At 45.2% G+C, this 25,597-nt stretch overlaps 2 protein-coding genes across 14 annotated transcripts in view; one reads left to right on the top strand and one right to left on the bottom strand.

Moving 5' to 3' along the window:
• Window positions 1-25,597, top strand: part of BIVM (basic, immunoglobulin-like variable motif containing) — a 119,552-nt gene that overhangs the window by 55,992 nt on the left and 37,963 nt on the right. For 6 of the 13 annotated variants that reach the window (XM_044250074.1, XM_044250064.1, XM_044250068.1 and 3 more), the window contains 3 exons: window positions 8,473-8,585; window positions 9,648-9,909; window positions 14,265-14,496. The gene's annotated coding sequence lies outside the window, so the exon portion shown is untranslated. Of the gene's footprint in view, window positions 1-8,472; window positions 8,586-8,617; window positions 9,910-14,264; window positions 14,497-22,094; window positions 22,487-23,644; window positions 23,665-23,730; window positions 23,814-25,597 lie in introns of those variants that run through there. The other 7 variants (XM_044250070.1, XM_044250062.1, XM_044250069.1 and 4 more) reach the window with 7 other exon arrangements.
• POGLUT2 (protein O-glucosyltransferase 2) lies at window positions 10,240-21,948 on the bottom strand. The gene is made up of 10 exons (XM_044250075.1): window positions 21,451-21,948; window positions 19,906-20,111; window positions 19,578-19,783; window positions 19,166-19,243; window positions 16,720-16,892; window positions 16,361-16,598; window positions 14,590-14,799; window positions 13,799-13,888; window positions 12,491-12,598; window positions 10,240-10,473 (listed from the first exon to the last, which is right to left on the bottom strand). Exons 1-10 carry the CDS (start codon window positions 21,630-21,632, stop codon window positions 10,456-10,458), a joined length of 1,509 nt encoding a protein of 502 aa, XP_044106010.1. The 5' UTR covers window positions 21,633-21,948; the 3' UTR covers window positions 10,240-10,455.

Here is a 25,597-nt window from a genome sequence, read left to right on the forward strand (position 1 = left end):
TCATTTATTTCTGCTCTAGTACTTATTATTTGCCTTCTTCTGCTGGCTTTAGGCTTTATTTGTTGTTCTTTTTCTAGCTCCTTTAGGTGTAAGGTTAGGTTGCATATTTGAGATTTTTCATACTTCTTGAGGTAGACCTGTTTGCTATATACTTCCTTCTTGTGATTGCTTTTACCGCATTCCAAAGATTTCGTGTTTTCATTTTCTATTTATTCCATGTTTTTTTTTTAATTTCTTCTTTAACTTCCTGGTTGATCCATTCATTCTTTACTAGGATGGTCTTTAACCTCCGTGTATTTGTGGTCTTTCCAATTTTTTTTCTTGTGGCTGACTTCAAGTTTCATAGCACTGTAGTCAGAAAGTATGCACGGTATGATCTCAATCTTTTTGTAATTGTTGAGGCCTGATTTGTTACCTAGAATGTAATCTGTTCTAGAGAATATCCCACGTAGATTTGAAAAGAATGTGTATTCTGCTGCTTTAGGATGAAATGTTCTGAATTTATCTGGTAAGTCCATCTGGTCCAGTGAGTCATTCCGAGCCATTGTTTCCTTGTTGATTTTCTGCTTAGATGATCTATCCATTGATGTAAGCGGGGTATTAAAGTATCCTACTATTATATTATATCAATGAGCTCCTTCACAATAGTTTTATATATTTGGGTGCTCCTAACTTGGGGGCATAAATATTTACAATTGTTAGATCTTCTTGTTGGACAGACCCTTTTATTATAATAGAGTACTCTTCTTCATCTCGTTACAGCTTTTGGTTTAAAAATCTAATTTTTCTGGGACACCTGCATGGTTCAATTGGTTAAGCATCTGCCTTCTGCTTAGGTCGTGATCCTGGGGTCCTGGGATTGAACCCTGCATCAAGGTCCTTGCTCAGCAGGAAACCTGCTTCTTCTCCCTCTGCCTTCCTCTCCCTCCCCCTCTGCTCTCTCTCTGGCAAATAAATAAATAAAATCTTTTTTTAAAATAAAATAAATAAAAATCTAGTTTGTTTGGTGTAAAGTATTGCTATTCCAGCTTTCTTTTGACATCCATTTGCATGAAAGATGGTTCTCCATCCCCTCACTTTCATTCTGCAGGTGCCATTAGGTCTAAAATGAGTCTCTTGTAGGCAGCGTTTAGATGGGTCTTTTGTGAATATTTTTCTTTCCCTCTTCTTTTCAGCTTCATTATTTTCTAGAATTTTATCTTCTTTTTTTAAAATTTTATTTATTTATTTGACAGAGAGAGACACAGCGAGAGCAAGCACACAAATAGAGGGAGTGGGGGGGAGTGGAGAAGCAGGCTTCCTGCTGAGCAGGGAGCCTGATGCGGGGCTTGATCCCAGGACCCTGGGATCATGACCTGAGCCAAAGCAGATGCGTAATGAATGAGCCACCCAGGTGCCCCCAGAATTTTATCTTCTGTATCACTTATTCATTCCTCTATTTCTTCCATCCTTGTGGTCATTACATTCAGTTACTTTCAAATCTTGATTATTGCAGTTTTCATTTTGGCGTGATGAGTTTTTAGGTCTTTTATCTCTGCCGTAAGGGACTCCCAGTATCTTCTATGTTTTTCTCAAGCCCAGCCAGTATTCTTATGATCGTTGCTTTAACTTCTGGATCAGGCATATTACTTTTATCTGTTTTGACTGGATCCCTTCCTGTAACCTTTTCTTTTTCTTTCCTTTGGGATGAATTCCTCCATCTTGGCGTTTTTGTCTAGGTCTGTCTTCTTCTCTGTGTTAGGAAAGCCTGTTAGGCTCCCTGGCCCTGAGAGTAATGGCTTTATAAAGAAGATGTCGTCTACTGTCCAGGGCCTGGCGCTTTAGGAAGTGTCTCTGGGGTGTGCTGTATGCACGCTGCTGCTGTGGTTTGGCCGCTATTTGCCTCCAGTCAGTCTTCGGCAGAGTCTGTCCTTGCCTGCAGTGGGGAGTGTTAGGACCTTGGCCAGACCGTGACAGGTTTTAACTAGGTGTGCCCTGGTCTGTTTGTGGAAAGAGACCTGATGCTATTTCTACTGGAGCTGAAGCTTTGCAGAACTCTATGGTCAGTAGACCCGGGGCGAGGGGGTTGTGCTGGTTTTCTGGGAGAGGGGCCCCTGCACTAGTTCTCAGGCACAGTTGCCTGAGAAAAGCGGCATCTGCAGAATGCGGGGGGGGGGGGGGTGGGCCTGTGCCAGCAGTTTAGGCCGCCAGAGTTGGCACTATGCTGCTTCCTGAAGTTAGTTTACACTGGGGGCAGGGAGATCAATGGCACTGGCCCTCTTTCTGTCCCCAGAGAGGGGGTTCGTACTTACCAGTGTCCCAGAAGCCCTCCCAGAAGAGTGAACAATCCCCACCTCGTGTGACCCAGGTGCTCTCAGAAACCTGCCTCCCCCTGTCTGTGTCCAGGCCACCTGCCCACCCAGCGGGCCAGTGCACCTGTTTTCCTTCCCTGGCAGGCTGGCTGAGTTTCACAACTCCAAACTTTAGGAACCAGTGCAGCACAGACCCACACAGACCCTCCGGGGGAGGTTCTTCCGCCCTGGGCCAGTGCCAGTTTGTCTCAGAGGGGCAGGTGCACCAAAGCACAAGGATGTGGATTCTGGAGTAAAGTGCAGGAAAGAGCCTGTCTGGGTTAGCAGCTGTCAGCAGATGTCTCTGTGCATTTGCTGGGGGGCAGGGGTGGGTAATGGCACCTTCCAGCTCTTTTGTCTGAGATGCAATGGCACCTGTCCCAGATGCACTCCAAGAAGGGGGACCCATCTCTCCCAGGGCATCCCAGGGGACCCTAAGATTGCTACAGTCTGCTCCCAGGCTCCCTGCCTCCTTCTCCACAGGAGCACAGCAGCTCCCTCAGGACTCCACGCCAGCCATTCCGCAGACCTCTAAAACTCCAGTTTTTGAGCTCTGCTGGTTATAAAAACTCACAAAATTCCGCCCCTCTCATTTTCCCAGGCAATGGCTTTGGGGAAATGTTTTCCTTATGTAATTCCCCATGTGTTCTCTTCTCGATCTCTCTCTCTCTCTCTCTCTCTCTCTCTCACCTCTCTCCGTGACAGGGCTCCCTCCCCCTGTGATCTGTTTCTCCCCCAAATCATGTCTCTGAACCTCCAACATTCCATAATGTGGCCTCTTCTCTCTCTCTAGCTTGCTGTTTGTCCTGTTGGCCCTCAGATCAATTTCTTGGGTATTCAGAATGAGTCGATATTCATCTAGCTGGGTTCCAGGGAAGAGGCAAGCCTGAGATCCTCCTACTACTTGGCCATCTTAGCTCCGTGGTTTTATATTGTCAAACAACAAAAACTCAAGTGACCAATTTAACAGATTGAAAGGAAGAAAAAATTCTCTATCTTTTGAGATCTTCCAGGTAGACTAAAAATTACATTTACATGAGACAGATTAACAGGAGAAAAAAAAAACCAGCAAAGTTTTATTACATAGGCACAGAGGCCCAGTTATGAAATTGAGATATAAAGAAATGATCTAGACAGGTAATTTTTATACTTTTTAGGCAGAGACAATAAATCTGTGAAGAGCTAACAGAACAAAACTCCGAGGGCTTCAATCTGTAAGGAATTCTAAACAGAATTTGGGTTGTGGAAGCAAATTAGTAAAAAGTAACAAAGATTGTTTCTACAGCTTTTTCAGCTCTAAATTCTCCATCCCTGGTGATAAGGATAACTCTTTACCTACTAGTACAGAGAGAGTACCTTTTGCAGGGGGGATACATTTCCTGCTTTCAGGGGGACAAAAGAGGGTTGGCGTGTCCTTGCACGGGCTGTCACATAAATAACTTTTATTTAAAATAATCAATATCCAAAGTGGCACATTTTAAGGCAGACTGCCCTTGACCCCTTCAAGATCAAATTGGCTTTACTGAATGATTCATGAATTGGGCAGCATCTCGCAAATAAAAGGGAGCTCCATCAAGCTGCGGAAGAAGAAAGGTTTTCTAAGGCAGGGGGAGGGGTGTTGGGGGAAAGGAAATCATTAGCGAGTAATGCATTGTTTTAGGCAAGGTCCTCCTTGAAGGGGAAGGGAAGGGGTCTATCTGTAAATGTTCTAGGGCTGTAGTGCTAACCAGGAAATTCCATGTTGACTGGTTAAAGGTTACATTGGTGGTGGGGGTGGGGATGGAAACTGCAGTTAAGTTCGTATTAAGTCTTGGTATCCTGATGTGGGGTCTTACTATAAGTGACTCCATTTGGAGCCTGTGGTTTTGTTTTTAACAATATGATCAGTCTGGTCACCTCTTACCTTTCTGTTTCCTACTGGTCATCTTCCCTGGCTCCTTCAGCTCTAGGCACCCAGGCCTCTTTACGATCCTCAAACTCGAACCCGCCAGACATGGTCTGAGTACAGGAATTTTGCCCCGGCTCTTCCTCCTCTAGTGGCTACCCCTGCATCTGCTTGGGGTCTCCACTCACGTGGCATTTTCTCAGTGTGGCCTTCCCTAATCCTATCCTCCTGTCCTGGTCCCCTAATATATTGTGACTGCGTCTGTCGCCTCACTGAACTGAGAGCAGGGCGTTTTGTCGTCATTTTACCTTGAGTCTCCTGTGTGTAGAATCATTCCTGGCAAATCAGTATTTCTTGAATGAATAGATCTACCCCAAGCCCCGTGCAGGGGGTAACTGCCCTCTTTCCTGTCACTCATTCGTGGGTGTGTGTGCGCACATGTGTGTGGCTCTATGTAGTTTTATCACATGCCGTGTCCCACTACCCGGCACCGTGATCAAATACAGGCTGATCCAGCACTACAAGTATCCTTCACGCTACTCTCTGTAGCCACATCCTCTCTCCCTATCTTCCAAGGTATGCTTGTTAAGAAAAATGTAAGACTATGGAAAGGTAGGTGAGGGGGAGGGGTGCAAGAGCCTCTGGCCCCCCCGGGGTCCCAAACAGACCAGGTTCAGCTGCTCCCCCTGGCAAAATCCAAAGGCAGAGAGATAAGGGGTGGTGACACAAGAAAATTTATTTCAGTGACCCTAACATCCAGAAGACAGAGCATCTCAAAGACTTTCTCCCAAGTGCCAAAAATACTTACAGGTTTATATAAGGAAAATGTGGGGCAAAGGTTAGTGGGTACATGCATGTGGGCATTGAGGGTCAGGTCGGTCATTGTGGAGAAGTCAATCACAGAGCGTCCTGTTGGCTCAGGAAGGTTCTTACTGCCTGAGGGGTAGTTTTGGTCCATTCAGAGGATGCTCTGCCCCTAGGGTCTTTTCCCTAAGTTAAGAGAAAACTGGAAAGAAGAACTTCATTAGGTTTGCATTCCAAATGGGGGAAGGGAAAGTCCTCTTACAGAAATAGCTCCATGATGTATTATGGTTTTCTTTTTTGTTTGTTTGTTGGTTGGTTGGTTGGTTGGTTGGTTTTTGGTGATATCAATGGCAGGACTATTTTACTATGTACACTTGATGGGTAGGATAAATCTGGGCACGTGCCAGACTTCTTTCTCCCTTCTCACACCACGAGGAGCACTACAACTGCAGGCATATCTTTCCATGATCCTTGAGGTCTTGTTGAGTGAAAAAAAAAAAAAAAAGGTTGCAGAAAATGTCTTTTGGAGAGGAAAAAATCATATACATTTATATGAGCATAAGAGGCTTTCAATTCAATTTCTCATACCTTAACTCAAATGTTCAAACTTAAGTCTGGTTCTCTAAACCAGACTTGGAAGGGCACTGACCCATGAGACTTGCCAAGGTTACCATCCGTCAACAGGTCACACATTCCACACTCAACAGTCAGAGTCACTCTCCCTGAATTCTTTATTGGAATCTCAACTCTCCTCATTTACGCTTAAACAAAAGTTTTATAAGACAAGCAGAGATATATTATGAATGCTGTCCTGTCAGCACCTACTTTTCTCTTATTTTTACAATGAAGACACGGTGTTCAGAAGAGGAATTCTTGCTATGCTGTCGTGTCATTTGAGGCCCAGGGAACACACACAGGCCATCAGGGCCAGTGTCATTGTGATAGATTGAAATGGCAAACTTCTCAGGCTGAGGGGAGAAAACACTTGTGCCCTGAGAAGCACATGTCCCGGAAACGTCTAGAGTTTTTGGTAAAAACTCCTAAGGCTTTATTTATCAGACTCATAGTAGACTCATAAAGTGAAGGAAATAGTAATTCTTTAGCCATTTTAGCTGCTAAAGTTTATACTACTAGCATAATGTAGAGATAGTCTCTTTGTTGATTAAAAATATTATGTTTTATGTTTTGTCACTAATCTTTCTGGAATTGATCTTTGGATGTAGTGTGTGCTAGAGATCGAATTGCTTTTCTTCCATTTATGGCTACCTGTGATATGTGATTTATAATAAGAAATATGTGTATTTGATCTTTATCCCCATTTCTGGCATTCAGCTCCTAAAACCCTTGGAGTTTTCTAAGAGAGTGATCAATGTGTCTTTTGTAATGGCAACGAGGTGACTTTTGTACAGTAGCTAGGGGTGGGGGCTGATGGCCAAGAGAACCAGCCCCACATCGAGCCCCACATCACCAGGTGATTAGTGGATTGGAACTTTCAGGTCCACCCCCCAATCTCCCTTGGAGGGAAGAGGGGTTTGAGGTTGATAGCCAATGATCTGATCAGTCATGTCCCTGTAAGAAAACCTCCACAAAACCCCATAAGAATGGGGGTCAGAGAGTTTCCAGGCTGGTGAGCCAGAACCATGTGCCACTGGGCCCAAGAACATAAGCTCCTTTGTCAGGGATCTCATCCTCTGTATGTCTTTACCTGATGGTTGATTCATATCCTTTGGTATCTTCTGTAACAAACCAGTAATCTAGTGAGTAAACTGGTTTCCTGATTTCTGTGAACCATTGTGGCAAATTAATTGAAACCAAAGAAGGGGTCATGGTAACCTATGATTTATAGCTCATTGATCAGAAGCGCAAGTAACAACCTGGATATGAGACTGTGGTGGGAAGTGGAGGGCAGTCTTGTGGGATGGAGCTTTTTTTTTTTTTTTTTTTAAGATTTTATTTATTTGTTTGACAGATAGAGATCACAAGTAGGCAGGCAGGCAGGCAGAGAGAGAGGAGGAAGCAGGCTCCCTGCTGAGCAGAGAGCCCGATGTGGGACTCGATCCCAGGACCCTGAGATCATGACCTGAGTCGAAGGCAGCGGCTTAATCCACTGAGCCACCCAGGCGCCCCGGGATGGAGCTTTTAACCTGTGGAACCTGATGCCATTTCTAAGCAAACAGTAAAAGAATGGAGTTGAATTGTAGGACATCCAGCCTGTGTGTGAGACTTGCTTGGTAGCGTGGGGAACCCTCTGCACGTTGGAATGCGGACCAGAATCATTAAACCTAAGTGTCCCAGCTCCTTGCACTGCAATGTACCTTTCTCCAGCTCCTGCAGTTTTGACTATAGATTGAATTTCCACGTACACATGGGTCTGCATCTGTTTATGCGGCACTCCTCTGTTACTGTTCTGTATTTTGTATCCCTGCATCGATATCACATAGACTTAAACACTACAGCATTATAAAAAGTCTGGCTGCATAGTGGGGAAAGTTCTTACAATTCATCCTTCCTCAAGAGTGTTTAATTCTGGGTGGCTCAGATGGTTGGGCATCTGTCTTCAGCTCAGGTCATGATCCCAGGGGTCTGGGATCCAGCCCCACATCGAGCTCCCTGCGGAGCCTCCTCCTTCCTCTCCCTCTGCCATTCCCTCTGCTTGTGCTCTCTGGCTTTCTCTATCTCTCTGTCAAGTAAATAGTTTTAAAAAATCTTTTTTTAAAAAAAGAGTGTTTAATTTTTCTGTACATCACAAACCTGTACATTTTTAAAGAAAAAGTTTGCAAAGTTCCACGTAAAAAGGGGCAGGGTATTTTTTGGTTGGGGTTACATTGACTCTATATGCCATGTGGGGGAGAAATAACATCTCTTACATTGATTTTGCCAAGCCAGGAATATTTTTTTTAAAGATTTTATTTATTTATTTGACGGAGATCACAAGTAGGCACAGAGGCAGGCAGAGAGAAGAGAGAGAGGAGGAGAAAGCAAGCTCCCTCCTGAGCAGAGAGCCCAATGTGGGGCTCAATCCCAGGACCCTGGGATCACGACCTGAGCTGAAGGCAGACACTTTAACCCACTGAGCTACTCAGGCACCCCTGAACATGTATATTTTTAAACTTAATTAGTTTTTTTTTAAGTTTTCATAATCTCTATAAAGGTCTTGTCCATTTTTGTTAGAATCAGTTCCTCAAATATATACTTTGTAGTTTTCAAAGCTATTCTAAGTGCTATCTTAAACATTTTTATTTCATTTTCTGTTACTGACTGGTATGTTGAAATGCAACTGACCTTTATATGTTGGTTTTGTATTTAGCAAATGCAGAATTCTCTTGTTAATTCCAATAATTTATCTGTAGATTTATTTGAGTTTTCTGCCAAGTAAAATTGCAGACGTATATATATACTCTGTAACCCAGAATTTTATTCCTCATTATCATTCCATCATATTCCTTTATTCAGAATTTTATTCCTGAGCAAATGGAACCAGGAAACATGAAGAGGAATGCTCATAGTAGCTTTCACTGGAATTGCCAAAAATGGGAACACACAAATGTCCCTCTACAATAGAGTGGGTAAGAGAGTGATGCTATTCACACAGTGAAATCATGTGTACGTGTATAAATGAGTGTACTGCCACTAGAGGCATCAATAAGTAACAACAAAAATACGTTCAGTATGATCCCACTTATGTCAATGTAAAAATGTACAGGATTCAATTACATCGCTTAGGGAAGTATAGGTAGGTGGTAGAACCATAAATAAGTGCAAAGAAAAGATGATCACAACCATCACAGTAGGGGTTACACGGGAGCAGGTGAGGAGATAATGGGGTGAGAGACAGAGGTACCTTCTAAGGAACCAGCAGCATTCCATTTTTGAACCCGAGTGGTAATAAATATCAAAGCAAAATCAGAGCCAGACAGTAAGGTAGTAAAAAAAAAAAAAATACACGCACACATACATACATACATATGACTCAGGACTATTGAGACATACATACATACATACATACATATGACTCAGGACTATTGCAATAGGGGGAAAGAGATCTCAGAATAAAAACAGTTCAATTCCAAATACAGCATGAACAAATGGGAGCATGAACAAATTTACAGCCAAGGAGCAGGGTGGAGGTCATTGGATAGAAAATTACTAAGGCGTCATCAGGGATGACTGGAGGGATTCTGGCAAATCTGACCCAATAGGTTCTTGCTGAGAACACATCAGTCACTGGGGGATGGTGGAGGACCAGGAACCCACTTAGATAACAAGAGTGATGGGATATGGAGGATGGGGATTCTTTCTAAACTGACTTAGCAGAGTGCTTGTCCAAACCAGATTTTACAAGGAAGTGCGGATGGCCCTTGAAGGCTCAGGAGATTGATTGGAGCTTGGTCAAGCTGAATCTTTGTAATTACATGGGTGTTTTCTAATTATTTTCAAGATGCAGATATGTTTTATATTCTTCTGTGTATAGGATACATCCCACAACTTTAAAAAATTGCAATAGATTACTTAACCAGCAGATAGATGGAGGGGAAACTATTGGGTAAAGGAATCTCTAGGTCATTATATTATGGTTTCAGTCTTAGGTTTTCTAACTCCTTTTTCATTCTCTTAATCACATTTCAAAGTGATTTTCAATATCCACCCATTCGATATTGAGCCTTTCTAGTTGCAGCACCCTAGTAGATTACATGGGAGATCATGATCTCTGTAATCAAGTTGCTTCGAATCTCGTGATGATGAGATCGCTACCACACCATGCGGTAACAACAGCGATACAAGTTTGCAGGGGAGATTCAAAAGAGGGATTCCTGAGATGAGCACTGGAGGGTACTCAAGCCAGAAGGGAGTCCTGGCATTCCAGAGCAAGAGGAAGCATAACCAAGTAAGGTAAGAAGCAAGACCCCAACAGAATGGTAAGGGGCTGGTGTTGCTGGACCTCAGGGTACATGTTAGCAGGTGGTGAGAAACTGGATTAGAGATGCAGGTAGAGGCCGGTTATGAAAGGTCTCGTAAGGTCTAGGAGTTAGAGTTATGCTTGGCCATGAGGCTAAATATCCAAAGTCACAGTGGCACGAAGACCACAGTTCACTGCTGTGTAGACCATGTGTGCGGGTAAGTGGTGGCTGTTGTGATGTTCCACACCAAGGCCAGGGTCCAGGCCCCCTGTGTGCCTGCTCCATGGTCCAGACACAGCAAATAATCAGCACAACACAGGCCTTTAAAATAAAAGTGGTTTTATTACAAAATTTTAAAACCGTGCTTTAAAGGACCGTCCTGGGAATACTGCATCATAAGAAGAAACATATGTTCATAATCCAGACAATCACACAGTGGATTTTGTATTGTCCATGGAATTAATATTTTAAAAAACATTCTTCTTTTCAGTTAAGAGTCTTCAGAGCACCATTATGTGAAGGGAAGGTATTTTGCATATCAGAGTTCATCTTTGGTCTGCAATCAAGAAGCAACATACTTAGTGCCATCAAGAAGTTGTACATGAGTTAAGAAAACTTACGTTAGTCTATTAATTCTATTCCCCTAAAGATGGGAGGAGGAAAAAAGGCAAGTTGGTGCTAGAGGCTTGTGGGACCTAGGACCATGTTTGGAATCACACCTGGGGAATGTCACACTGTGGTTTATGGGACTACTGATGGACAGCACGAATATCTAAGTGTTGGCATGCCCGTAAAGGGCCCCGTGCTGTGAATCAGGTCAGTGAAGGACTAGGGCAGACAAGGAGGAAGCTAGCAGAGCCCCTCAGTGCTCCACTCAGGGGAAGATCTGATTCGGCACTCCTCAAAATCACTTAGACAAAGAGGAAAAGCAAAAAAAAAAAAAAAAAAAGGGGTGGGTGGGTGAGGGGACTGGAGAAAGGAGCTGCAAATCACAAATCTCATGAGGAGGTACATTTCAATTCTGGCGATTTTTTTTTAAAGATTTTTATTTTTAAGTTATCTACACCCAATGTGGGGCTTGACCTTAAGACCTGAGATCAAGAGTAGCACGCTTTAGGGGCGCCTGGGTGGCTCAGTGGGTTAAGCCTCTGCCTTCGGCTCAGGTCGTGATTCCAGGTTCCTGGGTTATCAGCCCCACATCGGGCTCTCTGGTCCTCGGGGAGCCTGCTTTCTCCTCTCTCTCTCTCTGCCTACTTGTGATCTCTGTCAAATAAGTGAATAAAATCTTAAAAAAAAAAAAAAAAAAAAAAAGAGTAGCATGCTTTACCGACTGAGCCAGTCAGGTGCCCCCGATTCTGGCAATTTTTGTTTGCTTGATGGCTTTAATTCATTTCATGAACTTTCAGCACTGATGGGTTAATACTGGTGAAGTACCACTTCTCTAAGGGTTAGTTACTTAGTGGCAAGTCAGTACTCCCAATAAGCAAAATAAAAACAAAATAACCAAAACTGATTTGTAGCAAAACTGATTTGTTGGAATCCCAACAGGCAGATTCCAAGCTACTGGAAATTAACAAGTGTGTAAAATTCCTGAATGTGTCAGTCAGTGAGCTTGTATCAACTGCTTCCATCACACCACTTTATACGGAGATAGTGGTCACTTCATTCCTTTTGGACCTCCCTGTGAGACAGGCATAGTAATTGCCAAATCTGCCTTCTCATCTTTAGTCACAATACCAGTTTTGAGTTTGTCCATTGAGAGACATGAGGATATTGTTTAGAATAACGTCAAGTCTGTATATTATCTAGGTATATGTATATATATAACACATAGATATGTGTGTGTAATATATATTATAACTTTATACAAAATGTTCATTCAATTCAAACAAAAAACAAGTATAATGCCATATCATGTCTTTTCGCACAACCAGACACACAATCTGATGATGGAGACTGGTTTTTGGTCCTAACTTTGCTATAATCCAGCTAGAGGACTCTGAGCTAAATTCTTCTTCAGGCTCACTTTTTTAACTGTAAAATGAAGGCATTTACTGGGTGACCCCTAAGGTCCTTAAGGTCCTTTTTAGCCTTATAAGTCTATGTGAATCTGCCTTTTATAAATGAAATCAGTATGTGCTGCTATTAATAGAGATTGCTTCTTAAATGAATAATCTGATAATCATGGTCATATATTTTTTTAATCTCTAAACCCAGGTAATGAACTTTGCCAAACCTATTTCATGTGATGCATGTGAAAATACTTTTCAAACTGTAAGCATCTATTCAAATGCTACGTGATCTGAATTCTCAGATCATGTAGTCAAGTCAAGTTTCCTCCACTTTGCCAGGCTGGAGGGGGTGGCGGGGGTTCCTGTGTCTTCTCTCTTCTCTGCATGTCAATGGCCTCTCTTCGGCCTGGTCGTCCATGGCCTCTGCCCGATGGACTGAACTGTACGAAGGCCCCCAGAGGAGCTCAAATACTTGTTGTTTGACTGAATATCTAAAGGAATGAATGAGGACTTACTCTTAATTTGACAGTTCTTACTTGGACATTGGCCAGTTCTGGTTACCTTTTTCCTATGGCACGTGCAAGGAAAGAGGTCCTCCTCGGCCTGTGGTTCTACCCTCTTCATGCCCTCTCGGATCTGGGGCTCCCTCACCTGCAGGCTGGCATATTCCTGTGTAAGCAACAATTCAAAAGTGTTCTTAAAGTACATTCTTACTTTACAAGTAACATACTTGTAACTTAAAGTACATTCACTAAATTCGATGCACTAGAATTTGCTAGAATATGCTCCTTTTAACTCATATGTGACAAGTTCTGATAAGCAAAATTCTTCACATTCCCCTTAAAAACCCCAACACCAGAGCTTCTGAGAGGTGACTGTCCTTTGGGCACTGGCTGCTTCTTGCTAATGGACCTCTTCTGATTATATCCTTTATTTCTATGACTTGTAGGGTTTGGGTTTTACCACCGTCTGTCTTGAAGTGAAAATAATTGTGCACATGATCTCCCGTAGACTGGGAATTTTAGGATAGAGCGTATTCCCACCATGGCCTGCACAGCCTCTACCTTCGTTTATAATGCACTTGCCCTGGGCTGGTGATGATGCTCTAGTAAATCCAGTCAGAGTGAACGAACACAAGCCCGTGCATCTATAAGAATTCAGGCAGTAAATCCCCTGATCCTTCAGTTTATACATTTCACCATCTCCATCCCTTCACTGTTCCCTGGGGAGGTGAAAAAGGGGGGAAGGGCCAGTGCAGACCAGAAACAGACCAACTTTGTTCTGTAGCAGAGTCTAAGATTTGGTGCTCAATACCGGCAACTCTGGGATTAAAACAAAAAAAATTTATATCCAGTAGTATTATTAGCAAATTACTTGTTTATTACTGTGTTTAAAAAAAAAAAAAGCCTTTTAAATGATCAGATATACTCTGATTATTCCTAAGTGCTTAGGTCCAGGAATATTCTTTCCAAAAGACACCATGGCTCATAGGGGGTTAGCATTGTAGGTCTGAAGATACTAGGCACCGTTTAGACAAGGACCGGTAAGGCAGCAGCAAGAGAGTACACAGAGAAGATACAGATCTACGTATAGTAATTTTGCAGGACGAGAGGCCAATTTCCTAACCACACAGCCCAGAGTGGGAACATAAACACTTTTCCCACGTTGTAGCATTCTCCTCTAGCTAATCTTTGGTTTGGCAGTGTTTTCATTACTATTTCATGTTGATCCTTGGTTTTTGCCCACATAAGTATATATACATATCTCTCCTTATATTAATATACTTTAAGAAATTATTAAGTGAAATATTATTTGCTGCTAACATGTCCAATTACAAATTGTATGTCTATTCTCTTAGAAAGTACTGACCTGGAAAAGTTTAAAATAATAACAGAATATGTCATCTCCCATGAGATTATTTCTTGCAAACTCCTGTCCTGCTTTTGCTATCTTCTTTGCCTATGGGAACAATGACAACAAAAGCCTTTAATGAAACACATTTTTTTCCCCACGCAGGCATATGCAAACTGATGTTCAGAATCCATGTATAGTGGGACAAAGGCAGGAGGAGTATCTTTGAGGGTAATCTTATGTGTTAAAGGAACATTTAAGAGGGTATGCTCAGATTAAAGGAGGTTTTTTTTAAGACTTGAAAGTCTGAGGAATCATACTAGACCTTCTAGAATTAAGCCTCTCTGGCAGAGAGGGCATACATTAAATGGAGTGACAATGACCTTGTAAAGTAAATGCAAGACAAAGTTTAACGCACTGCTTTAATACTTCTCAGCAATTCGTTTGAAGTGTACTTCATGCAATCCTGCCTTTTAATCTACAGCCGTTAGTTTTTCTTCCTGCTGGACTGGCCATTCTTAATTTTCATATTGCTAGCAGAGATGAGGCAGTGCTTGGGGCTCTGACCAACCTGCCCAGAAGACAGAGTGTCCTTGAGGCCAACATCGCAGCTTTTCGTTTCAAGTGCAGAGTGGACAGTGAACCCAAGCCCAGACGTCTGTGCTCACCCCGAGGGGGCTGATGTGTGCCGTGGGGAGGCGGCGTCTCATTTACAGGTAAGGGTCCATATCTGAGCACCCTGAATGCTTTTCAGGGCCAAGACGTTTAAAATGAACCCCTGCTATGCGGGTAGAAGAGACGGACCTTACCTCTTCATCATGATCTTTGGCCCACTGGAGCTTCTCTAGAAGATCACTCAGATTGCTTTTGACGGGAATGTAATGTTTCCAGGGCTGCAGCTCGTTGTAGAAGTGCTCGTAGTAGATGGAGTCCTGCTTTAGCACCACACTGTCACCGACAAGCAGGTACGGCAGGCGATAGGCGGCGACAGTGCCATCGACGTTTATTTGGTACTTATGCTGCAGGACAGCGGTGAAATAAAAGCCGTCATTAGATCGCCTTTCTCCTCTCATGATTCTTCTCCTCTCTCCAACTTGAAGCCTCATTATCATCAGGCGCAAACTGGCCAGATTTTGCCCTCCTTCCCTGCCATGGGGTAAATGCTATCATAGAACACCTGACCTAGAGCTAAAGGCTTATTGCGTGCTCTCCTAAACTTCCCAAAGGGGCCACGAGTCTAACATTAAGGTAGACAATAAAATAGTAAGACTGCTGTCGTAGGAAAGACAAATTTATCGTGCTTTTGTAATCCCTCTACTGCTTTACTGATCACCTACGCGCACCTGAGGACGGCAGCCTAGGCCATATTAACCACCCCTTTTACACACCAGATGGCTACACGCAAGTCTTGCGGAAATCAACAAGCTCTGGGGTGAGAGCTTCTATGAATAAAAATATCCACAGAACTGTTGGTAATCACTCAGTCTTTAGTTGTAGCAAATGCCACAGGTGGGAATAAAGCAAAGGCATGACAGAACATTCTCTGAAGGGGGATGGCTAATGACAGCTCCCTCGGGTTCTATGACCAACTCTTTCAAAAGTCTTTGTGATATGCAGATGGAGGAAACACTGACAATTCCATTTACAGCATTGTGTAGGGCCACCTGCTGGCATGTAACCCATCAGAAGACAACGTGGCTATCTACAGCACAGATAGAGCTTGCTAATCACTTGCCTTCCCACATACAGAGGACAGGTGACTACCTTTTGTCCACCGTTCATTCCATGACATGGGTCTTTAGAAAACGCTTAGTGGTTTGGAGAAAAGGGCACTGTTCTACTGTGTAGCAGACAGAGTTAGAAAAAGGATCCCTGGGGTGCCTGGGTGGCTCAGTGGGTTAAAGCCTCTGCCTTCGGCTCAGGTCATGATCCCGGGTCCTGGGTCCTGGATCAAGCCCCAAATCAGGCTCTCTGCTCGGTGGGGAGCCTGTCTCCCCCTCTCTCTGTCTCTGCCTGCCTCTCTGCCTACTTGTCTGTCAAATAAGTAAATAGATCAATCTCTTAAAAAAAAAAAAAAAAAAAGAAAAAGGATCCCTCCCCAGGAAACATGAGTAATCCACATTTTAGATACAGAAAGCCCTCCCTAATCCCCAGAACTCCTAGGCAATAATTTGGATGGGTTTCAAGACATTTCCCTATCAGAAAGTCTGAGAAGAGACACCTGGTTTATATCTTCTTTAGACTGTTGTGATGTTTTGGGAGAAGTATTTGTAAAATCACATGCATGTATTTAATAATAAACGATTTGGAGCTGAAATGTGCTTACCTTGAGGGTCAATTGGGAAAAAAAATTCGAGCTCTACCCAGGCCCCAAGCTCCCTTGCTGCATATTTAAGGTCAAGTCTGGGTGCTCTGTATAACCCACATGGCCAAAGCAGTCCCTGGGGCCTCACTCCTTGGTGTTCACGAAATCTTGTGCTCACCTCTCTCGCCCCCTATCGTTTATAGGCCTCCGTTTTGCTCCCCCCAAATGAGGACATCTGGAAAAACAGAAAGGACTAGACACAACTGATGTCATACCTTGAAGAAATCAAAAAATGAAATGTGTTTCACAATGGGACCATACAGGCTTTCATCATGTTTAAAGAAGAAGAAGTTGGTGAAGGCAGCGTCTATGAGTTCCGGGTGTTTCCTACTGAGCTTAACCAGTTCGAGCCTCTCTTTGCGGCTGTCGCGCCCTCTCCACACAGCGGTGGAGTTCTTGCTTTCCCAGGGCGGGCCCGTGTTAGCTTGCACAGACATCATGTCCAGACTTACTCTGGAAGACAGAAAGTGCAACAGATTTCCCTCCCAGACCATCCCAGCGCAAAGGCGGCTGAGAAAGAACTCGGCAAGGAAAGAAAACCAAGGCTCTGGGTCACCTTAGACCCATCTCTCACCGGCCCATGGTTTCTAGAACAGAGTCCGTCAAGTCGTAGGTTGGCATCACGATATCCTTGGAATCTGTGGAGCCACACCAGGAAAAGATGGGATGAATGTGTGAGCCGGATTTCTTCTTTTCCAAAGGCCAGTCTCCCAAATTCACAAAAAACTCCACATCTGGCATCTTCACCTGGAAAAAGAAAGTAAAGAGCTTCTCTACGGTAGCTGTAGAGGATAATCCCTTCTGTGGGTCAGTGAGTGGGAAAGGCAGCCTCATGCATGCGGTCGTTCCTCCCCTGCTTGGCCATGCAAGAACGGGTCCCAGGTCTGGAACACTTCTTTGCCAAGAGACAGAGCCTCGCAGTCTGGGCTGGGCTCGCCTCCTTGTGAGCGAATGTACTTCTGGTTCTTAGTAGGCAGAGAGGCAGGCAGAGAGAGAGGAGGAAGCAGGCTCCCTGCTGAGCAGAGAGCCCGATGCGGGGCTCGATCCCAGGACCCTGAGATCACGACCTGAACTGAAGGCAGAGGCTTTAACCCACTGAGCCACCCAGGTGCCCCTGTACTTCTTGTTCTGCTTAAGTGCAGCTGTCCATGGCCCTCAGGTTGCCCAGCCTGCTGTATCTCAGACCCCAAAGGAGGGTCCCGGGGCAGGGCTGGGGGAGCTGATCTGCAGGCCCAGGGGCACACAGCAAGGGACCGGATCCTGTTCCCTATCCTCTGCTGTAAGTAAGTACTACAGCCCTTGAGGCGTGTATGTGTGCTGTCTGTTCTCAGCAACCTCAAACCCCACATGGGTTTCTTCCTTGGTTTGCATTTACCTGCCTTTTCACTTTGGCTGGATTCACGTAATACCCTCCCCTGAAGCACCGCCGACCACCCGGTGAGTGGTGAAACCCAAGAAAAATGAGAACTTGTACTAAATGAAAGACCAACTTTACAAGCTTCAGGAGACTATAATTACCCCAATTTGAATAGTGGGTAATTTTTCAGAATACTCTCATATATATATGCATACTAGATATCCTTTCTGTGGACGTGCAAATTGGCCAATAGACTGGCTTCCAAAAGAGATGCAACGACAAAGATAATCTCGGTTCTAATGCTGCCAAGAGACTCGAGGATGATCAGAGACAGAAAGGGAATTACTGGAAAATAGTTACAGCTCAAAGCACTGGGACTCTAACCCTAGTTCCTGGTTAATGAGCCAGATGTGCCCAATTAAAATATATACACCCCCCACCCAGACAGTGGAGGGACCAGAATCTAAACTCTGGAAGCCCAACACCAAAGCCAGCTCTAAGGATTTCCCGGCTAGACTACCTCCACTGACAAGTGCACAAGTGTGTTCAAAGAACCTGTTCTTTCTTTCTTTCTTTTTTTTTTTTAATTTAAATCAAGCCACAGGTAAATGTTTGGGGCTTTGGTCAGTCTGAGAAGCATCTCGAGAAACTGGAATCCTGAAGAAGTATTATTTTTCCACGGACTGACACAGATGAGCAAGGAAAACCTGCCAGCACCCCGAAGTCTTTGCCGAAGGAGGCAGAATACAGATGCTTAGTAGCTGCCTATATTCAAAATAAACTCAGTCTAAGTGCTCTCAAGCTTGAGAAGGTACTGATTTTCTATGAGTAATTCAGTCAAATTATAGACACAGATTATCCAATAAATTGTTATTAAGCAACCAGTAACAGTATGGGTATAGTTTTCCCAATCAGCCAGTTTACTATCACTGAGAGGTACCACACTAGAACCCTGAGGAAATCACTTTATACCAAGGAACAGGATTCAGCATACAGTAAGCCTTCTCTGGGCTCAAAGTAGATTTAGTACTGAAACAATTTTATTTGAAGACATTTTCCCTTATAAGGTATTGCTGTGGGTTGAATTCTGTCCCCCCCAAAGATAAGCTGAAGTCCAAAACCCCAGTATCTCAGAATGTCCTTATTTGGAACTAGGGTTGCTGCAGATATAATTAGTGAAGTTGAGGTCATACTGGAGAGGGGCGGGCCCCAATCCAATATGACTAGTGTCCTTGCCAGAAGGGAAGAAAGAGACACACGGGGGGAGGCCGTGTGATGAGGGGCAGAGGCTGGAGTGAGGAGGCTGCAAGTCAAGGAGCCCCAAGGATGGCCAGCGAGTGGTGAGAAGCAGGGACAGGAAGGAAGGGTCCTGCCTTACAGGTCTCAAGGCAGTGGGGGAGGGGGCGTGGCCCTGCTGAAACCTTGCTCTCAGACTTGTAGCCTCCGGAGCTATGAAAGAACAAACATTTCTGCTGTTTGCAGAACTCTGTGACAGTAGCCCTAGAAAATTCATACAGGTAGCCTATGTGACATAAAGCTCCAGAAGAGTATTATAATAAGATTCCAGAATAGAACACCACTGATGCTATGATTTTTCTTTTAATTATATGGAAAAACCTGGGCTGAAACTGTCTATTATACCTAAGAGAAAAGAAACACTTACTTTTCTAGTCAAAGAAAGCAGTATGGCATCCATGAAAATTCGAAAACCTACATGTTCACCATGAGTCTTGATATAAACCTAAAAGAGAATCGAACCTGTATTAAGTTAATGGTTTATTTTCCATCGCCCTTATTTCCATTTTGCTTATTATGTTAATCTAAAAGTACTGGCAGGTTTCATTGAGATAAAGCTTATCACAATGATCCTCAGAATGATTTTTTTTCTAAAGATTTTATTTTTACATTTGAACCCACAACCCCGAGATCAAGAGTTGCATGCTCCACCAACTCAGCCAGCCAGGCATTCCACAGAATGATTTTTAATAAAACACTGTAGCTACTTAGAGCTATATGGTCAGAACAAACAAATCAAACAATCAATCAAGCAAGCAAACCTTAATCACAAATCTTACCTTGTTATCCTTCAGGGTATAATGACATAAACTTTGTCTTTGTCCAAATCTTTTTGGGATTTCTTCTGCAATCTTTTCTGGATCAACAGCAGGGAAATATGCCAGATCTCTCTGAATCTGAGTAATGGTTTGCGGGCAGTTCATCTCCTGTAACCAGGCCGTGCTATCTTCCAAAGGACAGTCACAGTTTTCATGGTAAACTGGCCCTAATGACACAAAAGTAACAAAATATCACAGTAACAATTTCACTCAGCACTCAGAACACCTAAGACATATCCATCGTGAGTCTTCATAAATACTGCTGTTTTAAAATTATGTTACAAGTTACCTTTTAAAATATATGGAGATTTGGCAACATGTTGACCTTGGAATTTAACTTCTACCTTCAGATTTTTGTAGCTTGCATACATTCTGTATCTTACTATGAAGGACCCATCCTTTCGGTCTAAAACCTGGACTCCAACTCTAGTGAATTGCTCTTCTGGTGCAGAGATTTTAATTTGGAACACCTTTTCACCCGGAGAAGATGTGAACCTGTCAGGGAAGAACAGTGGGATACAGAGATGATTTCAAGGCACAAATGCACAAAGATTGTGCTGTCCAGTCTGTGAGCCTTAGTGCTTTCCTCCATACTCTCCCCCTAACATGTGTGCTTCTTCTCTCACATGCTTACAGTACCAGAATGAATGTGATGGATCAGAGATTTAAAAAAAGGAGAGGATGACAAATGTCCACACATAAACATTTCAATGGAAAATTGCAAGGGGAAAAAATTGCAAGGGAATATGTAAACACTACATATTTATATAAACCTAGAACTCACTTATGCATTTTATACATATAAATATTCTTATCAATCTACTATTTATTTCATGCAACTGGGAATTTGCCTCTAAAGATAATGACTTTTTGAAAAATCTCTCTCAAAGATTCTTTAAAAAAGCAGTATTACAAATCATGCTCAGCACAATCATTGAGCATGACTGTGTATCAGTCTACACAATCATGCTCAATTGTGTAGACTGATATACAATCTATAGGCAAAAACCAGCAGATTGTGTATCATTTAAGTAACATTGTATAAAAGGTGTTTTTTTTTTTTAAGTGAGCGTTTTTGCTATGAAGATTTTGAAGATGGTATTTAGTTCCCCCAATTGTTATAACCAAGTGACAAAATTGATAACTTCCCCCCGCCTCTGCTTTGGAAAACTTCCTGGAAGTTTTTCTTAAAATACCCAAGATTTTTTCCCCCCTACCAAATATACACAGTCAGCATCCACCAATAAAAGAAGACAATCGTTTCAGGAGTATGTGAATTCTAAAACTAAGCCTTCAGTTATTTTAGTTGCTGGAATTCAGTAGAATGAAATAATGTTAGTTACAAACAGGTAGGAGATTCACACTTTGATACTTTCCCTCTCAACTGTAAAGTTTCAAATAGTGCTTCAATTTTCTTTCTGCATTTCAAATCATGCTTATCTGTAGATGTCTCCCTAAAAACAGAGGGTAGTCCCAGAAAAAGATGAATCAACTGTTTTTAACAACTGGGTTTACATTCCTTACAACAGCTTATGCAAAAAGTAGGTGGAAACAGTACTTCCAGCAAAGGGCAGGGGCTTTGTATCTCCAGTCCTGGTTGAGTTCCCATCAGAACAGCCAGGAGAAGAGCTAATCTGGAAATACTTCTAAAGCTACAGAGAAAAACTGATTAGGACGGGGAAAGGCTGTTAAAACCAGATGTGGAGAGCATCCAAATAGCCTGGAATTTAAACTGCTGTGGAAAAAAGAGTTCTTGGGGAGCTAAAACTTAAAAGGAGAAACAGTACATTTTAACTGCATTCCAGAAGAGTTAGGGAGCTGTTTCTCGACTTACTTGTTTCCTGATGTATCCACCGCCTGAATGTAGAAATAGCGTGCAGGAAGGACGACAGCAGCCTTTAGCCCGGGTCCCCATACTTCGCTCTTCTCCGGACTGAGTCGCCTCTCTCCGCCGGTCTCGGCAAGTGCTGGCACTGTCCCCAGAACGAAGCAGTAAAGCAGCAAAATGCTAAACATTTACAAGACCGACTCTCAAAATGACCCACGGATAAATGAAGGGTAAGAAGCGGTCGGAACCAGCCGCGCCTGGGGCGGGGGAGGAGGGGCACGCTGGCTGAGCGCCGCAGCAAACACGACTCCAGAAGATGTCCCTTGCTGTGCAGGGCAGGCGCGCGGGTCTCCACTTTCCCCCAGGAAAATCACAGGCGGAGCCGGGGCTTGTCGGGCTGATGGATGCCCGTCGCTTTGCTCCAAGGAGCAGGAACCGCGCTACTCCGCCTTCTCGGGACAAAGATAAACTTCTGTTGCTCCTGCCACTGGAGCATCATTGGGGGCGAATCCGTCTCAGGTTCCAGCCCAAGGTGCAGGGCGAGGGGATTGGCCTGCGTGTCGGCCGGGTGAGTAAGGCCTTCTCCGAGTGGCTGGCTCGGCGGCGCCCGTGCTCAGAGGCTCCCTGGGACATGTAGTTCGCGACAGGACCAGCGGAAATCCTGCCAGGTTTCACCACCTCTCACTCGTTTATTTACTTTGCGGTCACCGCTTTCAGGGACCAGTTATATGCTAGATGCCCAATAGAGTGGCATGCGGGGACACAGCTAAGATTAAAAAAAAAAAAATTGTCATCATAGCCTCCGCACGTGCAGAAGGCAGGTATAAAACGATGAGAGGAAGGTGTTGTCCATGATATCTGACAACCGGTCGCCGGGCACAGCCGTCCAGGGCGCTGTCCCCGCGCGCTCCAATGGGACGAGAGACGCCCGCCCCAGGGTAACCAGAGGCGCGTCGCGGGCCGCGCGCGGGAAGCTGTGATCCGGGACCGCTGCCCGCTCTGAGGCGGCCACAGCGACTCGACCCCGCGGCACAGGCCAGAGGTATCCGGGGCTGTGGGCCGGGCGGGGGTGGCGGCCGGCTGCTGTGCGCCCAGCGCGCGGGGCCCTCCACCTGGCGCCCGCGCGCCGCGGCCCGGGCCTGCCCTGCCCGCCCGCTCTGGACGCCGCCTGGGCTGCCTGGGGGGGGCCAAGGGCCACGGCCTGTCGGGAGCCCCGGGGCCGTCCGAGCGGAGGCCGCTGCATCCGTGCCCGTCCTCCGCCCGGGATAAAGTCGGCTGAAGAGCTGGGCCGCAAAATGGGGGAAGTGTTAGGGAAACAAGGGTCGGGTGTGCTGGGGAACAAAGCCTGATCGGAGATGCCCGCGTGGATGCCGGTGGCTCCTGCCCGGCGCGGGTCTCCAAGCCACGCCAGGCAGGGCCTGGACCGTAACGGGCGGCGACCGTCCCTTCTTCCCCGTATGCCCGCTCTGCGGCCAGGGGTCACCAGGAGGGCTCACGGTCAGCTCCGGAATCGGACCCAGAGCCTCCTGCTCTTCCTCCCTCTTCCCTCTCGGGACCCTTGCCAGCTGCTCCGAAATCCCAGACCGGCCGGTCGCCTCCGCGGGCCAAAGCTGCCCTGGGTGGAGGCCCAGGCGGGGATTTTCTGTTTTCTTTTCTTTTTTTTTTTTTTCCCTTTTTTTTTTTTGCAATTGTCTTGAGTATTGATATCAACGGGTGCATTCAAAGCTCGAATCGGCTGCTCCCCCTCGGCTCGGGGGCCGTAATTGCCCGCGTGTCACCGGCCCTGAAGCCTCGGACGCCGGGAGCCTCAGCGGCCCGGGCTGGTTGGGGGCGGTCACTCCCGCCGCCTCCGCCCGCTCCCTCTAGCGGCGAACTCCGGCTTCCGGCCGGCGAGGGAGGCGAGCGGAGGGGTCCGGAGGCCTCTGCGGAGACGCGGACGGGGGACGCCCGGCTCCGGGGAGCGCTCGTGGGCCAGGGAGGCCGCGGGAGCCGTGCAGGCCGGGAGCGCGGCCTCGCTCCTGCCGTCGGCCGGCGCCGCCTCCGCACACATCGGCGGGGCGCGGCGGGGACGAGCCCGCGAGGCTGTGGCCTCGGTCCCGGCGGCTTCCGAGCCCGGCGGCGCGCGAGCTTCGCGGAGTAGGGCGGGGAGCTCCGATCGCCTGCCCGGAGCCTGGGTTGGAAGCTGCCGCGGCGCGCGGGAGGACCCGGCATCCTTCGCAGGTCGGCGGCCTCAGCCGGGGGAGGGGCTCGGGTCCGGCCCGGCGAGGGGCCCGGAGCGCGTGGGGCTGACACCGGGGAGAAGGACAGAGACCTGACCCGCTGGGGATTAGCGGATCTGGCCCAGCCTCGGGGCGCGTATTTCAGCATCAGTAAGTCACTTTCCAGGCTCCTGCGTCTCCGCGGCCTTCCGTGCAGAATAGAGATCGTAAGAGTCGTCCTATGGGGCAGGCTTCGCAGGAGACGCTTAAGATCCTCGTTCCCTAAGCAAACTTGATATTTAAACACACGGCTTGAAAATACAAAGCGAAAAGAAGGTAGCCTAGGCGATGAATATTGACCTTAAAAATGGAACGTTTATTTTACAGAACAATTCCTTCTAGTGACTTCTAAAAATCGTTACTCTAGTGGTGTATTTTATAAAATTTCGTTCACTCACAGTGAAACTGCGAGTTGCTTGCCCCGTGATCAGAAGAATACATCATTAAATTCAGCCTTAGGTCCTGCAATCAATCATTACTTGTAATATTTTAATAGAGCATCGGCTCTCTGGAAACTCAGATCTCACAGATGAGAACCAGGGAGGGGGAAAAAGAGGCCTCTTGGCTAATAGTCCGGCTCCTGATTGCTAAGGCCTCTCCTAGTAAATCCTGGAATCTAAGCTCCTAATCCAGAGCTTAAAATAATGCCCGGAATGATGTAGGCACTTAAGGGTAATTATTTGTTGATGAGACTTTCACAAATGATCATCCCTAAGGATAACCCTGGCGAACCTTGTGAAAGACCTCTGGAGAATGGAAAGTTGGAAAGAGCAAGGGGGAGGAGGGATCAGGAGATGCTAAAGGAAAGGACCATGGGCCAGACAAGCGGTTGGGTTTTTTCTAAGAGCAGAAGGTTTTAGGGTGGGGATGGAATTGGGAATGATTGACGAAATTAGGAACAAAAGGAGCTACAAGATAGGACAAAATGGGGGGGAGCTGCAGGCCATTTAGTGGAGGGACAACCTGATGGCCCTCGAACTCAGTATTTCCTGAAGCTATAATTACAACATAATACAGTACTTGCTGTCTCTAGTGATTCTGTTATCAGTAATAACTTGTGCTCAGTTCACTTGTAGGAAAGCCTGGGGACATGATAACGAGCACCCTTAGCCTCAAGCTGTCATTGACACGAGGAGAACAGACATGGATCTGGCAGAGAATAAGAAAAGAAAATAAACTCCAGTTATGCTTGGGTCATGGGATTTGGATAACTTTCACTTTCTGTGTAATATCTTGGTACTTTGCAATATCTTTTTGTCATTTGTTTTACTTCTATGATAAAAATCTAGACATATCACACAGTTTTTCAAAGAGAAGTTTCCTTAAACAGTGGTTCAAGTGAGAAAGTTTTCAGACCACTGGTGGCTTTTATTGACAACCAGTATAAAATATATCCCTACTTTGATGATCTTCACTTTTTTTTGGTAGAGTACAAGCAAAGAGATCATTCTTGTTTAGTGACCATTATTTAATAGCAAAGTCCAAATGCAAACAAAACCAGGCTGTTAAACTTTTTATTCATCTAGTGCTATATTCTTTCTTTTCTTTAGCTTGCAGAGAGCTCATTGTTACCTTTTATGTTCAAATGCACTGATTTCTTTTGCCTATGTTTTTGATAAGCATATTCAATATATATTCCAAGTGAAGCATCCTTCATCCCTACACTGCCACACAGAAGCTGGGCCCACGGGCGTAATTCCATTAAATCTGAGGATGGACGCTCTGGCAAAGTCTAAGCTAAGCTGGAGATGAAGAGATAAGAGTAGTCCCTGGAACATTTCTATCTCCCTCCTCTCCCCACCTGACCCAGACTGACTCCAACACGCTTGGGTCTCCAACCCTTACTTAGCAGGACCCTATGCTCTCTTTCATGCCTCACCCTACCATAACCCATC

The sequence above is a fragment of the Neovison vison genome, chromosome 5, assembly GCF_020171115.1.
Source record: "Neovison vison isolate M4711 chromosome 5, ASM_NN_V1, whole genome shotgun sequence".
Classification (NCBI taxonomy): Eukaryota; Metazoa; Chordata; class Mammalia; order Carnivora; family Mustelidae; genus Neogale; species Neogale vison.

What these genes read in the sequence shown, in the direction of transcription:
- POGLUT2 (XM_044250075.1), bottom strand. Translation starts at nt 21,632, where the DNA reads ATGTTTAGCATTTTGCTGCTTTACTGCTTCGTTCTGGGGACAGTGCCA. An exon ending in ATCTCCATATATTTTAAAAG is followed by an intron (nt 19,784 to 19,905) that starts GTAACTTGTAAC and finishes TTGTGTCATTAG; the next exon opens with GGCCAGTTTACCATGAAAAC. An exon ending in CATTTTTTGATTTCTTCAAG is followed by an intron (nt 14,800 to 16,360) that starts GTATGACATCAG and finishes GCTGTCCTGCAG; the next exon opens with CATAAGTACCAAATAAACGT.